General features: G+C 41.2%; 1 protein-coding gene across 4 annotated transcripts in view; it reads left to right on the top strand.

The window, feature by feature from the left end:
* The window catches only part of PAX1 (paired box 1), a 30,182-nt gene extending 13,952 nt beyond the window's left edge, over positions 1-16,230 (top strand). For 2 of the 4 annotated variants that reach the window (XM_040351169.1, XM_040351167.1), the window contains exons 5-6: positions 12,420-12,565; positions 15,528-16,230. In XM_040351169.1, the coding sequence (XP_040207103.1) occupies positions 12,420-12,550 (131 nt within the window). In that variant the 3' untranslated portion in view covers positions 12,551-12,565; positions 15,528-16,230. The remainder of the gene's footprint in view (positions 1-12,419; positions 12,566-15,527) is intronic. The other 2 variants (XM_040351168.1, XM_040351170.1) reach the window with 2 other exon arrangements.
* Positions 16,231-17,686: the final 1,456 nt, after the last annotated feature.

Genomic DNA, 17,686 nt, shown 5'->3' with positions numbered 1-17,686 from the left:
TCCAATAAACAAATGCAAAGTCAATAGAAAAGCGTTACAGAACTGTAAAATCTAGAAATAAACCTCAGACTGGCTAATACATAAATAACTCGGAACATACACACGCAGTGCTGTGTATTGGATGCTGTATAGTATATGTGATTGCTTGGCATGCTGGAATGTGTAGTTCCTCCGCTGATGGCAGAACAGAGACGAGTATATAGCGGATTGTCCCTTTAATTGAAAACTGCTCATCTCAGGAAGCAGGATTTATTGAGCTCATTAGTGGATTTTTATGGACGACAATGCTAATATACAATAGGGACGGTGAACAATCTGGTCTATAAAACTGTTCTGAAAGACCCGATTGTACCAGATACGTAAAATAAACGTCTTCTCCCTTTTTTTACGATTTTCAGACATTTTATAAGAATCAGATGCTTTGATTCAAACCAGAATGTCTTTGGTTTGGACGGTGTTATCAGTTTACACGAGCTGAGCCTACAATCTGGGCACGGAGACTGCTCGGCTGTAGAATAGATATCGGGTGGGATCGCGCTGGCAGGGCGTCACTACACCCAGAAAATGCCCAGTGTGTAGGAGCAGCGCTGAGATGACAGGTGGAGAAGGGGCATGCTGTTGGCTGGGGTTGGCAGCAGTACTTACTTCCAAATCTTGGAAATAAATGTCCTGGATAGATTGGACTTTTGTTGGTTTTATTTACATTTGTTTTGTTTTATGTAGAATAAAATGAAGCAATTTTAGTCATGGCAGATATATGGGCTATAGGTTTGATGCCATTAAATATTTCCCCACAGAATAAAGCTATAAGATCCAATAGGTGCCCTAGTGTAAGACTGGCACTCTGGTGCAGCTGTGTATAGTAACCAATCAGCTTCCAGGTTTTATTGTTAAAGCTTAAAGTGGTACTAAACCCAAGACCCTGCATTCACTATATCTGGTCTCCCACAGTACACATAACATGGAAATGCAATTATTTTAGTAAATATAAACCGCTAAATATCTTTTTTTCCCATCAGCAGTCTTGGGACTTCTATGGGTGTCTGGTTAAAGCTTGTAGGAGGAGTTTTCATTCTGCACTTACTTTACTATCAGGATGACCCCTGACCCTCTATCTGGGCAGTACTGATTGGCCGTGTGGTGATCACATGCACCCTCCCAAGAAAAAAAAAATCTCTAGCAATATGTGCCAAACTGAGCATGTGCAGCTTGTCCCTAGCTCTGTAAATATCAGAACAAAAATTTGGGGACAGTAAAAGAAGGGGAGGATCAGAGTACACAAACAGCCTTTTTTACACAATGCAGAAAATAAAAGGGGTTGTAAACCTTTGTGTCTTTTCACCTTAATGCATCCTATGCAGTCACCACCTTGCAGTCAACACCCCCCCGAGCCCCCGTTTTACTTACCTGAGCCCCGAATTTCAGAGGGCGCGATCCCGCGTCGTTCTCCCATGCCTAATCGGCTCTTTATTGGATAGATTAATAGCAGCGCAGCCATTGGCTCCCGCCAATCAAATCCAATGACGCGGCCACTGGGGCCGAGTCATACAATCGGCGGCTATGGACGCTGATTGTATGGCACGGGAGTGTGCCCACAAGGTAACACTCTCGGGAGAGAGCTTCGCAGAGGGGGTTAGCCCTTGCGAGGAGGAGCCGCGAGAGCTGCCGTGGGACCCCAGAAGAGGACGATTGGGGCCACTCTGTGCAAAATGAACTGCAGAGTGGAGGTAAGTATGACATGTTTGTTATTAAAAAAAAATCAAAGCTTTAGTGTCACTTTAACACCGTAGGTGACCTACAATATAAAACGCCAAATTTCCATGCAAAATAATTGTACCTCTTTCAGCACCTAAAATCTGACATAATCATACCGCCAGGGAGGATAAAGCAAAGTTCCACCCAAAAATGGAACTTCCGCTTATTCGCTTCCTCCCACCCTCCGGTGTCACATTTGGCACCTTTCAGGGGGAGCAGATACCTGTCTAATACAAGTATTTGCTCCCACTTCCAGTGAAAGATCACCACAGTCCAGCCCCTCCTCCGTGCCCCCTGCTGTCTTCTGGGAGACACACATGTCCCAGAAGACAGCAGGGACCAATCAGAAGGTGCAGCGCAGCTCACGCATTCGCCATAGGTAAACAGGCTGTGAAGCCGCAATGCTTCACTTTCTGAATCCCTTACTTAAGATGCCGGCGCTTCCACCCAGACCCGAAGGACGGGTCAGCTTCAGGTGAGGACATCGCGGGCGCCCAAAAGTCAGCAGTATTTGTAGCTGCTGACTTTCAAGCTTTTTTTGCAGGCGGAACTCCACTTTAAGTAATTTTCTTTCCCTCAACCACGAGTTGAAGGAAATAATTTTTTTTGATTCCTCAATCAACACGAAGATCAGGGAATCTCTCCAGCACTGGTATTGTGTTCTGCCAGCAGGAAGCTCAGGGAGCTTTCCCCACTGGCAGAATACAATGATCGCTGCCAGCTGCTATAGCTGCCGGCAGTGGTCGTATGAAAAAAATCCAACAGGCTTGTTGTACTGAATTCAATAGATGGATGGGCTTCAGTACACCCATCCTGCTCCTTCTTCTCCTTTAAGGCTCCATTCACACCTAGACGTATTTACGCCCGACGCCTGACGCTCGATACGCTGGAGGGGAGAAATACCATTGCCCTCTATGGAGATGGTTCACATCTCCACGCCGAACGCCGAAACGCCAAACGCCTGAAGCTCAAAACAAGTCACGGACCCTTTTTTTCAGGCGGCTTCGGCGTTCGGCATAGGAGATTTGGACCTGGGGGTTAATGGGGGTTAAAATCGCTGCGTTTTGTCACCGCAAATCGCGGTACAAAACGCCGCAATTTGTCACCGCAATTCGCGGGACAAAACGCTGCGATTAGGTGTGAATGCAGCCTAATAAATCAACCCCATTAAAGTAGTGTTAAGCGGTCTGTCTGAAACTTCTATGTAGGGTTATAAGTACATTTCTATTTATTCAAAGAATTTCTGCGATAAGAGGAAGATCAGCGAGCTATAGTCTATCTACACTTGATATGTAATGGGGGAGGGGTTATTATGGATGATTTATTAAAGTAGTAGAAACATTTCACTTAGCTTAATGCTGAGGTTCTGACGTTTTTTTTTTTAAAAGCCAGCAGCTTCAAATACTGCAGCTGCTGACTTTTAAAATATGTACACTTACCTGTCCAGCGCGCCCGCGATGTCGGCAGCCGAAGGCCGAGCAATCTCTCGTCCCTCGTCTACACCCACCGCCATCCTCGGTGGGGTAATGGGGAAGTGAAGCGTTGCGGCTTCACTGCCTGGTTCCCTACTGCGCATGTGCAAGTAGCGCGGCGCGCCCTCATTTGACCCCGCTCTCTCCTGGGAACACTGGCCCGGCGTAACGAATGCTCCTGATTCAGGAACCTCGTTACGCCAACTGCAGCCTAAGATATGCACGGCATAAGGTTCTTATGCCCGCATATCTTAGGCTGCATTCTTGCAATGGCCGCTAGGTGGCGTTCCCGTTGTGCTCAGCGTATAGTATGCAAATTGCATACTAACGCCGATTCACAACGTTACGCAAGCCCTGCGTACGCAGTTCACGTAGTTTCCGTACAGCGTTTTTCGCGTAAGGCTGCCCCTGCTATTAGTATTCCCAAAACTGGGTGCAAATACCTGTCTTAGACAGGTATCTACACCCCCCTCCCCCCTGAAAGGTGCCAAATGTGACACCGGAGGGGGGGGGTACCGAAAAGCAGAAGTTCAATTTTTGGGTGGAACTCCGCTTTAATAAAGACGGTCAATCTGTGTTCCCCCATATCTATTCATGTGCAAGGGAAGTGAATATTTTTTTCTTCTACATGATTGAAGTGTTGTTGTGAACACAGCTTTACCTAATTTACTAAGCTCTGTGAACATTGATTTTGGTAAATGGACAGTCCCTACACTAGTGAACAGTCTATACCCACGTTTTTTTATGTTTGTTGTGGTTGCCAGTGGTGATATGTTTCCTCTTCTTATCCCTAAATTGTTGTATATAATTAAACATTGTATAAATATATTTGACCCCGGCTGGCACATTGATCTCCCTGCCGACACAGTGAAAGAAGTGCGTAAGCACTTCTCTATTGGCAGAGCCGGTAAGAGGGAGATCTTCCCCATCTTCCTGTCGGCACATAGAGTGATAATGCTAATGAGCATGGAGTGATAAGGGTGTGCCTAGGCACACTCAGCACACCCTGTGCGCATGCCTATGCTTGCCTGTATTTCTGGACAAGCAGATATTGTATTATTTAACACATAAAAATGTGTGGGCCTGTTTATATCAACTTAAAGGCAGTGTTCACCTTTTTAGGAAATATCCTATGCAGCCAAGATGCCTCAGTAAATATTATAAAAAAGCTGTGCAGCTTTGGAAAGTATCCATTACTTGTGCTGCCCTACCTGTAGGCCATTTGGGTCCCCTTTTTAGGAAATATCTGTATACCTGTAGGCAATTTAGGTCCCCCGCAAAAGCCTGTCCAAACAAACTTCCAATTAGCAACCCCCATACCCTGCCTTGTTGCTAGGACATTAAAGCGGAGGTTCACCCAAATAACAAAATATAAGTCCAAATTCTTTATACTTCTAACATGTACAGTAGGTACTTTTTTTTTCAGGCTGTACATACCTTATTATCGCTATTTTCAATCCGGCTTCCGGGTACTCACTTCCGCGGGAGTAGGCATTTCTATCCTGAGGCGCAATGTAATCTGGGAGTTCGCCCAGATGAGTGATGTCCTTCAGAAAAAGTTCCCCCTGGCGGATAAGGCCCCCCCCGTATTGCGTAGGCGCGTCACGAGAGTCACAAAGTTTCTGAAAGTAGCCAAACATGTAGAGCCGCAAGTTAGCTCTACACGGCGCCTGCGCACCGAGCCGTGTGAGATGACTGCGCAGGCTCCATATAGAGCTGACTCACAGCTCTACATGGTTGGCTACTTTCGGAATCTCCGTGACTCTCGTGACGCGCCTACGCAATACGGGGGGGGGGGCCTTATCCGCCGGGGGAAACTTTTTCTGAAGGACATCACTCATCTGGGCGAACTCCCAGATTACATTGCGCCTCAGGATAGAAACGCCTACTCCCGTGGGAGTGAGTACCCGGAAGCCGGATTGAAAATAGCGATAATAAGGTATGCACAGCCTAAAAAAAAAAAGTGCCTACTGTACATGTTAGAAGTATAAAGAATTTGGTCTTATATAGATGTTATTTGGGTGAACCTCCGCTTTAAATTCATGGGATGCTCACTCCTAGCATCAGGCTCCATGTACACTGGGCTTAAAAAACGTCTGTTCTCTCGGGAGTAAAAAACTTTATATAGAGCATTTTTGGTACAGTTTAGACGAGTTTAGGAGAGATTTACATTTTTTTCTGCCTCCAAACTCCAATAAGAAATGCGAACCGGAAGTTTTTTTTTCTGCCTCTAAACGTTAAACTCAAAATATGCCTCTTAACGTCCTAATGTACATGAACACATAGGATAACATTGAGCTGCTTCTACGGGCAAAACCCAAAACTCCTGTAGAAGCAACGTTTTTTAAGCCAGTGTGCCTTAGGAGTGAAAACCAATGGGTTTTGCAGCCTCAAAAACAAGGCAGGATGTAGGGTTGCTACTTTGGACTGGCTTCTGTGTGTGTTTAGGGGGGCCAATGGCCTACAGATAAGACAATAAAATGAATGAACTTTTTACAAAGCTGTACAGTTTTTTGATACCTATTAGGGCCATTTGATTGCATAGGTTATTTTCTGGAAGAGGTAAACTTAGCCTTTAAGAAGAGACTCATAGGCCTCGTACACACGACCGGTTTCCTCGACAGAATCCATCAAGAAACTTGGTGGGAGAGCTTTTTTGCAGAGGAAACCGGTCGTGTGTACGTTTTTCATCGAGGAAACTGTCGAGGAACTCGATGAGAAAAAGAGAACAAGTTCTCTTTTTCCTCGACGGGAGTCTCAATTTCCTCGTCGTGTTCCTCGTCGGGCTGGTTTTCGACGAGAAACTCGAGCGTCTGTATGCTAAGAAACCCGCGCTTGCTCAGAATAAAGTATGAGACGGGAGTAAAAGTAGCATTTGTAATGGAGATAACACATTTTTCAAGCTGTAACAGACTGTAAAGTGCAAATCATCTCTTACCAACCTTTTACTTAACACGCAAACACATGAGATTAGCAAAAGCAGCTCCAAGAGTTGTGCAAGTGTAATCGAACTTCCCCTGCCATTGTATGTGTTGTACGTCACCGTGTTTGAGAACAAGGAGATTTTGTCTTGAACATGTGTACGCAAAGCAAGCTTGTCGAGTTCCTCGACAAGCCTAACAAGGAACTCGTCGAGGAAAACGATGTGTCTCGCCCGACGAGTTACTCGGTCGTGTGTACGAGGCCATACAGTTTGTGGCTCTCCAGCAAACATTGTGAATTGTGTTTTGTGTGTTGTTTCACTCTACAAAATGGTTATTTAAAGTAAAAATGTCCCGTACTGTATATTGCATGAGCACATTGACTTAGAGCTGAATGAAACACTGTAGAAATTATTTTTAATGTTAAAATAATTAGCAGTGGAAACAGTACGGTACTTTCTTTTATAAATCTTAAAAAGTTTAATGGAAACATTGGAAACTTTCATCCTTGCTTTGTACACTGCTGCACATCCAAGTGCTTTTTTTCTTGGTGTTGCCCTTTATGACTTACAAAATATTTGGTATCAGCTCAGTGAAATTTTTTTCTTACGGCTGATCAAAATAAAGAAAGCAAAAGTCTATTTCTCTACTTTCTTATATAGGCAGTATATTCAATATAGTGGTTGGATTTGTCTAAACAATCTGTCTTTAGCATTGTTGCTGATAAATAGGGTTGATTAAATCAGGAAAAATCAAAGACATATTACCTTTTCACTCTCTTAAATATCTACCTGTGAATTAACAGTGTGTTGTCTAAAATATTCAAATCAAGCCAATACAGGCATACCCCACTTTTAACCTCCCTGGCGGTATGATTATGTCTGGAATTTTGTACCAAAAGCGGTACAATTTTTTGCATGGAAATTTGGTGATATGTATTGTAGGCCTGCAATTCTAAGGAATAACTCACTTAAATCTGTCCAAACAAAAGTCTAGTAGACATCCTGGGTATGATAAAGTTTGAAACACAAAATCATAAATTATAATATAATAAATAACTATAAATAATTATATCAAATAATATTGTAATAATAGTAAAAAGGATTCAATAATGTAATCAAATCAAAAACACTGAAATTTGCTCAGTTGCAGAATTGTCACTGTCATTACTTTCAGTGTCTATTGACGAATTTCCCCACAAATCACTATCACTCAATTCTGCAAGTGATTCTAATTTATTATCGCTGTTTTCTAGCTGGCATTTTTGATGTAAAGGGACACTTTTTGGTTGCTATGGACAATCTCCAGTTTCCAGGCAGAAAGAACAGTTTTTATTATATAAAACTACATGCAGGACACTGGGCAGACCACTAGGGACAAAGGGGGTGTGTATTTATTTCATACAGTACTGTAATCTGTAAGATTACATTATACTGTATGTGTATTGTGTGTTTCACTTTTTGAATTTGGCGCCGAACTCTGTCCCCATGCGTCGTAACGTCGCAGGCAACGGAGCTCGGCACTCGGCACTGTGAATTGAGCGAGGAGACACAGCAGAGGAGCCTGCACACACAGCAGGGACACATCGCAGGATCCAGGGATAAGGTAAGAAACTTCCCCCTGTATCCTGCAATGCAATCCTGAGTCTGCCTCGGGGATACCGCTTTTGATATGAAAAATTCACCCCGAGCCAGACTCGGGAATACTGCTAAGAAGGTTAGGTACACAATGGGGTTTATTTACTAAAGATGGAAAGCTCAAAATCAGGCTCACTTCTGCATAGAACCCAATGAGCTTCTAAGTACAGCTTGTTTAATTAAGCTTTGGTAATAAAGCCTGGAAGCTCATTGTTTTTTATGCAGAAGTGAGCCTGATTTTGCGCTTTCCAGCTTTAGTAATTAAACCCCATTGTGTACTTAAAAGTGGGATATGCCTGTAGACTTTTTCCTTTGCGAACTGTCTGCAAAGGATATATGTTGATGTCATCAATAGCCACAACTGGGGTGATGGTTATTCTATTTCTGAGCATGTTCAGCATTGTGGGTAGTTTGCTATGTCTGCCTCTGAATGTTTCAGACATTTATTTAGGTAGAACAAAAATTCCCTTTGAATCTGATGGAGTGGTTAGTGTACAGTTTCTGGTCATGTGTCCTATGCTCAATATAGATTGGCTAAGTTTGTCCTATTGGTTTTGTCTGCAAAGGAAAATCTGTAGAAGTTTGACATCACATATAGCCAAAATTAGAAGGATTGGGTGACGACAACTGTATTTATGGCATGTTTGGTAATATAATAAATGAACACCAAACTCTGTAATCAATCACGTGAATGGCCTCTGTGTTATTATTATTATTATTATTATTATTATTATTATTATTATTATTATTATACAAGATATATATAGCGCCATCAGGTTACGCAATGCTTTACAATGTTAGAGCAGACAGTTCAGTTACGATACAATCCCTCAACAGGAGGGATCATGATGTAAGGAGTCCGTCTGAGCCAAACAACACCAAATGGTATTTAGATAAAGGTTTATGAAGATCGAATTTATGGCAGTACTGGAGTTTTCATAAACTAGTAAGAAAAAACAAAAAAAATATATATTTGCATATTTTGGCATGAGCATTTAATGTTCATAAGATAACTGCAAAAGAAATTCAAAGTGACCTATTTGTCAAAACATTTCATGGGGATGTGGATGGAGAGGTTATTGTGTATGCATTTTTTTTTAATCTCTCTTTACATTTTTATTGTAGTGTTGTATTTTTTAACGGTGAACTTTTTTTTTTTTTTTTTTGTGGTTGTAGGCACTTAAATAGTCCCTCTATTTGACTATGCAGTAACAAATTGTTTATTTGTAGAAAGATCATTATTTAAGTAATGAAACTGTAAGGAAAGCATTGCAAGCTCTACCTCTCTATAGGAAATGTTATGTCACCAGCTGCATGTAAAGTCACAATCTCCTGAACGGTGCACGTTTAGAAGATATTTACTGTACCTATAATATAAGCCTTATTGTAGGCTTACCTATAGGTAAAAGTCATACATGGGAGTTTACTCCAACCTTAAGCACAACACATACATATTTTAGCTTTTAGTACTATCTAAGGCTAGGTTCCCACTATTTGATCTAATTTTCATTGCAATTATGTAGTGTGACTTAGTTGTGTTTTTGGCGTGTTTTTTTATGTGATATTACATGCATATTACATGTGTATTTAGTTTTGGTCAATGATAAGCAGATCAGCTGAAAAAAAGCACCGAAATCACATCAAAATTGATTAAATGACATGTAGAGTTAAGTGTGTTTCCATTGAAGTCTGTTGGGGTCAAAATCACGCTGGAATTACACCAAAGTGGTACCATTTTTCAAAATCACGCCATGCTGTGCTGCATTGATGTGAATGGGCACCATTGAAAACAATGGAATTTCCATTGTCATGCGATTCTGGGTGAATACTTAAAGCGGGGGTTCGTCCTAAAAAAAAAAAATGTTTCTACCATGCCATCCAGCATACTAGCGCGAGCTACAGTATGCCTTTATTTTATTTTTTTGCGCCGTACTCACTGTTTAATCCCTTAGTTCGGTTTTCAGAGTAGGCGTTCCTATGCAGAGGGGAACATGATTGACGGCCGGCTATGGTGCGTCACGCTTCCCGAAAATAGCCAAAATAGGACTTGGCTCTTCACGGTGCCTGCGCAGTCAGCTCCTAGTCTGTGCGCAGGCGCCATATAGCGCCGTGAAGAGCCGAGTCCTACTCCGGCTATTTTCGGGAAGCGTGACGCGCCATAGCCGGCCGTCAATCATGTTCCCCTCTGCATAGGAACGCCTACTCCCCGCGGGGAGTCTGAAACTTAACTAAGGGATTAAACTGTGAGTATGGCGCAAAAAAAAATACAGGCATACTGTAGCTCACGCTAGTATGCTGGATGGCATGGTAGAAACTTGTTTTTTAGGATGAACCTCCGCTTTAAGTTGCATCTGAAACTAGACCTTCAAATGGCCCTGCAGATGTAAGGAGCTTCTGTATTGATATTTTAAGGTGGAGGATTTTTTCTAAGGTGGTTAAAGCTGAATTCCAGTACAGTAATTGTCATTTTTTTTGTTTATCTTACATTGGTTCAGCTTGGTTACATCTAATTCTTCATATCTCACATATGGGATTGCAGAAATTCAGTGTAGTAGTCGGTAGTACATACAGTCAGTGCTGGTCTTTTCCAGGTGCTGCTCAAGTGACTTACCATCTGTATTGGCTTGGGGCTCATTGGCTTGGCACCGCCACTGTTCAGAAAATGTATTTTTTTTCAATGAGAACAAGATTTTTTCTGACTGGATTGAGTGGAGTTCATGACATTGTCTGCCCCTCCTCTCCATCTCATCCAATCAGCGAACACATTGGGGGTTGTTTACTAAAACTGCATGATGCAAAATCTGGTGCAGCTCTGCATAGTAACCAATCAGCTTCCAGGTTTTATTGTCAAAGTTTAATTGAAGCTGATGTTAGAAGCTGATTGGCTACCATTCACAGCTGCACTCTCCAGTTTTAGTAAATCAACATGCTGAATTTAGAAGCTGATTGGCTACGGTGCACAGCTACACCAGATTCCGAGTGCACCAGTCTTAGAAAATCTCCCCCACTGTATTTATAAAAAAAAAAAAAACAAGAGGCTCTCTGAATGGCAGAGACGTCAAGCCAACTACCCCATGTGTTCGGCATACAGATAGCTAGCCACTCAAGCAGCACCTGAGGAAGACCAGCACTGAAAGAATGTAGCATAGACTACTACTACACTGAGGGCCGGATTCAGAAAAAAGATATCCTGATACGCCGTCGAGTGCGGAAGGTCGTATCTATGCACCTGATTCAGAGAATCAGTTACGCATAGATATCCCTAAGATCCGACAGGTGTAAGTGTCTTACACCGTCGTATCTTAGGCTGCATTTTCTGGCTGGCCGCTAGGTGGCGATTCCGTATGTTTACGCAAGGAATATGCAAATTAGTATTTACGCCGATTCAGAAACGAACGACCGCTTTTTTTTTTTTTACGTTGTTTGCGTTCGGCTTTTTCTGGCGTAAAGTTACCCCTGCTATATGAGGGGTATGTGCGGCGTATCCTATGTTAAGTATGGTGTTGAATTTTAAAAATTTTACGTCGTTTGCGTAAGTCGTTTGCGAATACTGCTGTACGTCATTTACGTTCACGTCAAATCCAATAATTCCTGGCGAAGTAATTTGGAGCAATGCACACTGGGATATTTTACAGACGACGAATGCGCTGTTCAAAAAAAACGTAAAAAACGCGGGGTCAAATCACATTTAGGTAAAACACGCCCCCAACATCCCCATTTGAATTACGCGGCCTTACACCGCAACACCCACGTTACGCTGCTGTAAATAAGGGCGCAAGTTCTTTCTGAATACAGAACTTGCGCCCAAAATTTCTGAATCCCCAGGGACCCCCCTCCAATTGTGAGCTATGAAAAATTAGACCTAACCAAGCTGGAATAATGTTATTTTAATGTAAAAAAAAAAATCAGCTTTAAGAAAAGGGCAGTTTTAAGGTCTTTAGTTACACTCAACACACAAATGCATAGTGTAGCAAACTTCCCATAATAATGACAAAGGTAGATATTTCTCAGAATAGGAATCAGAAAATTTGACTTTATTTCACTTTAGTTTCCTCATCTCCTCTCCTGCTTTGCAAATACATTTCTACACAAGGGGTGGTCATTAATGATTGCAGATATTATGCTAAAAAAACAAGGCAGACTATCTATTATACATTAAGGGGAATTTACTAAAATTGGAAAGTGCCAAATCTGGTGCAGCTCTGTAAAGAAACCAATCAACTTCTAGGTTTAATTGTCAAAGCTTCATTCAACCAGCTGAAGTTAGAAGCTGATTGGCTACCATGCAAAGTCTCTATCAGATTCTCAGTGTTCCTGTTTTAATAAATCCCCCCCCCCCCCACTGTTTCTTATTAATCCAAGAGTTGGAAACATTCTTTCTGTCTTGTTAAAGCTGGAGCAATGTGCTGCTTACCTATTAAGCATGAACATTGCTTTTGCTGTTCACCAACAGTTTTTCATAGCTATGCAGATTTTTACGTGAAAATAATTAGAAATTGATTAGGGAAAATTATTTTTGATTGTCATCACTTTAGATAAAAAATTATAAAATGCCTAAACATGCTTTTTTTCCCTTGAGAGAATTTCACTTAAAATTTATTGCCCCATTGTTGCGTATCTCTCAATTTTCTTAGATGTAATAGATGGACACTTCTTAGCACAAGATACACAGGCAGATGACAAACCCTTGCCTTGCGCTCAGTTACACAGACTACGAAGATTAATGAGCAAAAAAGATTGGTTGAACCCACAAGTGCGTTTTTGACCACTACTTTAGTAGGTAAATTGTATATTTTTTTTATAGAGATCTATACATTAAGATAAAAAGCCTTCTGTGTGCAGCAGCCGCCCCAGCACCCCCTAATAATTACCTGAGCCCCATCTCTTTCCAGCGATGTCCACGAGTGTCTCAGCCATCCAAAACTCTTCCTCCTGATTGGCACCTGCTGCTGTCAATCAAAGGCAGTCAGCCAATCATGAGAGAGAGAGGGAACGGGGACGAGCCACAGCTCAGTGTCTGAATGGACACAGGGAGCTGTGACTTGGCTCGGGTACGCCACAGAAAGCTGCTTGCTGTGGGGGCACTCAACAGGAGGGAGGGGCCTTGAGCAGCGAATAGGGATCCAAGAAGAGGATGATTGGGGCTGCTCTGTGCAAATCCACTGCAACAGAGCAGGTAAGTAAAACATTTTTGTTATTTTTATAAAAAAACAAGACTTTACAATCACTACAAAGTGCATTTATTTTTTGGCCCCCTCTCCTGTCCTCACATAACGCATCCTCCCCCTTCACTGATGCATACTTACCTTGATTAGAAGGCCACAGTTCCACTGTTTATTTACATACAGCACTACAAGTCTCCAATGTCCAGGCCATGTTTATGCATTACAGCACCACAGACTTTTATAAGGCTGTGTCCCAAGGCCAGAGATGATCGAAAACTGTCCCATAGTCCATGGGGCTGTAATGTACAGGCTTGGCCAGGATAGTAAAGAACTGACTGTGTGAATATGAAGTGCCACAAAGGAGTTGATTTACTAAATCTGGAGAGTGCAAAATCTCTCCATAGGAACCAATCAGCTTTCAGTTTTTTTTGTCTAAGCTTAATTGAACAAGCTGACGTTAGAAGCTGATTGGCTACCATTCACAGCTGCACTCTCCAGTTTTAGTAAATCAACCACATTGTGTTTTTGTTTAATAAGTAGAAATGTATACATTTCTTTATTACCAATGAAGGACAATAATATATTAAGTCTGCATATATTATATATATATATATATATATATATATATATATATATATATATATATATATACATATACCCGTATATACTTGAGTATAAGCCAACCTGAATATAAGCCGAGTCACCTAATTTTACCACAAGAAAATGAGAAAACGTATTGACTTGAGTATAAGCCTAGGGTGTTCATCTGCATGCCTTTACTTTGTCTCACTTTGACTCACTGTGTCCATGCCTCACTGTGCCAATGCCTCACTGTGCCCATGACTAGACTGACGTTTAACATGGGAGACTATGGAGGGGTACCTGGCTTTGAAAAATCGGTGCTCCCAGGCTGTAGGTCCCCTTGCACACTTGTAGAGGAAGAGTGGGGCTACATGTGTGCCAAGTTTGACAGCCGGCCGTTACTGGGTCCCCAAAGTCTGGGGCCCGGATTCAGAGAGCAATTGTGCCTGCGTAACCATAGTTACGCAGCGCAATTGCTTGCTTGCGCCGGCGTTACGAATGCTCCTGATTCAGGAACATCGCAACGCCGACTGCAGCCTAAAATCTGCGTGGCATAGGGCTCTTATGCCACGCAGATTTTAGGCTGCATTCTTGCGATCACCGCTAGGGGGCGCTCCCATTGTGCTCAGTGTATAGTATGCAAATTGCATACTAACACCGATTCACAATGTTGCGCGAGCCCTGCGTACGCAAGTTACGTTGTTTCCGTACGGCGTGTTTAGCGTAAAGCTGCCCCTTCTAATAGTAGGGGCAGCCAATGCTAAAGTATACCCGCCGTTAACGCGTCGCGAAATTTGAATTTCACGTCGTTTGCGTAAGTGATTCGTGAATGGCGCTGGACGCCATTCACGTTCACTTTGAAGCAAATGACGTCCTTGCGACGTCATTTGCCGCAATGCACGTCGGGAAAGTTTCCCGACGGCGCATGCGCTTTACGATCGGCGCGGGAACGCACCTAATTTAAATGATTCCCGCCCCCTGCGGGATCATTTAAATTGCGCGCGCTTACGCCGGGGGGCATTTTCAGCACAAAAAAAGTGCTGAAAAACTTGTCTTATACTCAAGTATAAAGGGTATATTCAAAAGTAAAGAATATTGAAAAAAAAACACATCTTAAAGCAGATTTCCACCCAAAAGTGGAACCTCCGCTTATTTGCTCCCCCCTCCCCTTCAGTGACACATTTTACACCTTTCAGGGTGGAGGGGGGAACGGGACCTGTTTTTGACAGGTCCCCACTTCTGGATAAAGGAGTAGGGGTATGCTTTGTCATCCTAGGTTATGGGGCTTTATGTTTCTATTTATGAATGGACAGTTCTAGTCCCTGCATGCAAGGATGGCTTCATAGTATGCTGCAAGAGAAAGGAGCCACCCTGAAACAGGAAACCTGGTGCAATAATCATGGCACCAGCTTAAAAAGGAACATAGGCAAGGAATAAGAGGTAAAGCTCCTGTATATTCAGTAAATAATTAAATCAGCTGCTAAAGATCTGAGGGTTTAATATCACTTTAGCTATAATCACTAAGCTCAGTAAACATACACTCTGCATACTGAATATAAACTTTATTGGACAATGAAGAGTCTGAATTTACTCCCTTTCCCATATATACATGCACACATGCATACACACACATACACTGATATGGTAATAGACTATAGGCATCTTTGCAAAACCCAGATCCCAGTCGTTCTGAATAATAAATCCTATACCTGTTTTATTAAAAAAAATGTTTTAATATTTATACCTGTAAACTTATATAACTTGACTTAAAATGTATATGTTTAAACAATTAACATATATTTACCTGCTATTGAATTACAAGAGCTCTAAAATGCCACCATCACATTACATGTCATACCAGTATGTGTATTATAAACGTTATCTGCACTTTTAACAAATTATACCAAAAGACATGTTAGCATTTATACATGCCATTTTTTAGTTACTAACCACAAGTGTTATTCAATTGCTTAATAATTTTGTATTTCATTGCAGTGGTAAACCGAAAACAAACTAGTCCTATCATTAAACATCAGGATGCCTTGAGCAGTGTACATTGACTTACCATTCCTGCTTCATCATCTTAACAAACTGTTGACAAGTAATTGGAAACATTGTTAATATTTTCATGGACACAGAAAAACGGATTCATTCCTACACTTTCAAGCTAAATTTGTTTCCTGCGGTGGCAAAAAGGTTGAATGTGGGACAAGTCTACACAGTCACAGGCATAGGCTTCATCACAGAGGACTAACAAAAGGTGAAGAACGATCTGAACGTTGGATGAGATGTTTACTTTGGAGAAATGAGGCCAATGCTGAAAGGTCTTCTTCCCTCTTTACCAGTTATTTACTGTAGTTTATTCCCTTCCTCTGCATTTTTATTGTATTCCCATCTTGTTATCACCTTATCCTCACAATTACAGTTTACAATTTGCATTAACAAGAGGATCATTTTTGACTGGTTTAGACACTAATTTAATTCTTACTGTGGGGGATATTTCAAACTTTTTCCAAACTTTTCAAACTTTTTCCAAATGGTTGGACATTGTATGATGTAAAATAATAAAGCCTTTGCGAGTGTATTGTATATCATAGATTGTAAATGTAATAAATAACGACAATTTATTTTATATTTTTATAAACTTAAATATCTTAAATAAATGGAGGAAGACATGAACACCTGATTTATCACATGGCATTTTGCTTTGTCATTGTGTAAGACAGCAAGTATGGTACTCTTTCAGGTTTAAGGTAATATGATTTGTTTGGGTCTGGCCATGACCATATTAATGTTACAGCGTAGGCACTTAAGAGAAAGGCCATCTTGAATAATTATCTTAAGTTTCCAGGCTTAGAGCAGTGTCAGTAACTCCTGACTTGTACAACTTTTTGCTATAGATTTATTTGAGTTGATTTACTAAAGGAGTAGAGGTAGTTCCCTTAGCAAAAAACATTTTATTTAATTACAATTTTTTTTTAATAAAAGCAAACTGTACAGTCATATAATGTCATTCATCATGCATGTTATTCAACATGTTTCGCCTATTCAGGCATCTTCAAGTGATACTACTGGAAAATAAACAGAAATAAATCAAAACGATGTCACAAAACATTGCTATATCCACAATTGTTTGAGTATAGCCTCAGATCAGATTGTTTAAATAATCATATAACGTACCATCATCCAGGGTTTAATAGAAAGAGGGGCACCAGAGGATAGAATGGTCATGGCTGCTAGTACCGCAGACCAAAATGAAACTATCACCCAGAAAAGGATTTTGTATATGTGGACTTTCTCGGTACTGATGACACAAGTAGATACAGTAAAAATTCATTTATTGTACATAAAAAAATATAGTGGTAACCAGATCTATGTCATATTGCATACTTGACCTCTCACAGTTTACTTATGTCATTTTGTTATTCATTATGTTTCTTGCCAGTCATGTATGATGTTATTTGTTGTACAGATTACCTCCTGAAGAAGCGAAAAAAATGGAGGATCCCCCAGGGTGGGGCTTTTTAGGCAACAGTAGTACAAGTAGTCATAGTAGATACAAAAATATGTAATAGTTTAATAGTAACAAACGGTATCAAACAATATATGGTAAACATGTATAATACAAAGGTTTAAAAACAACACATTATTGGGGTGTAGTTGGAAAAGAGTGAAGAGTCCACAATATAAATACTGGGCCCAACGCGTTTCGGGTTTCCTTCTTCAGGGACCGAAGTATGTGTGGAGTCAGAAAGTGTAACAAACAACTTTTCTAGAAAACAAATAAATGGCAATGTGTTGAAAATAATAACATACAAAGGAAAAATATATGAATATTTAACTGGTACAGATAAGAAAACATCATACCACCCAAGACGTTTCAACGGCTCAGCACACCCCTTAAAAGGACATCGCAGTCGGGACGCATGGCAAACCTCAGATGGTGAAGAGAGGAGTGAGGACTGGCATCTAATATCAATCACAACGTAGCAAGACCTTTGGCCCGAAGTGTCACTGCGTAAAAAGTTCCTGAAGAAGCGGTCTCCTGCAAAACTGGTAGAGGTCTCCTTTTGACGCCACCTCACAACATTAGATACCATACAGATTTCCGTTTATACTCCACTTCTGTAACTAGTGTGAGGTTGATTGTCATA

The sequence above is a fragment of the Rana temporaria genome, chromosome 4 (genome assembly GCF_905171775.1).
Source record: "Rana temporaria chromosome 4, aRanTem1.1, whole genome shotgun sequence".
In the NCBI taxonomy this organism is placed as follows: domain Eukaryota; kingdom Metazoa; phylum Chordata; class Amphibia; order Anura; family Ranidae; genus Rana; species Rana temporaria.
The sequence above is the reverse complement of the archived record's forward strand: the minus strand, read 5'-3'. Positions and strand labels throughout refer to the sequence as shown.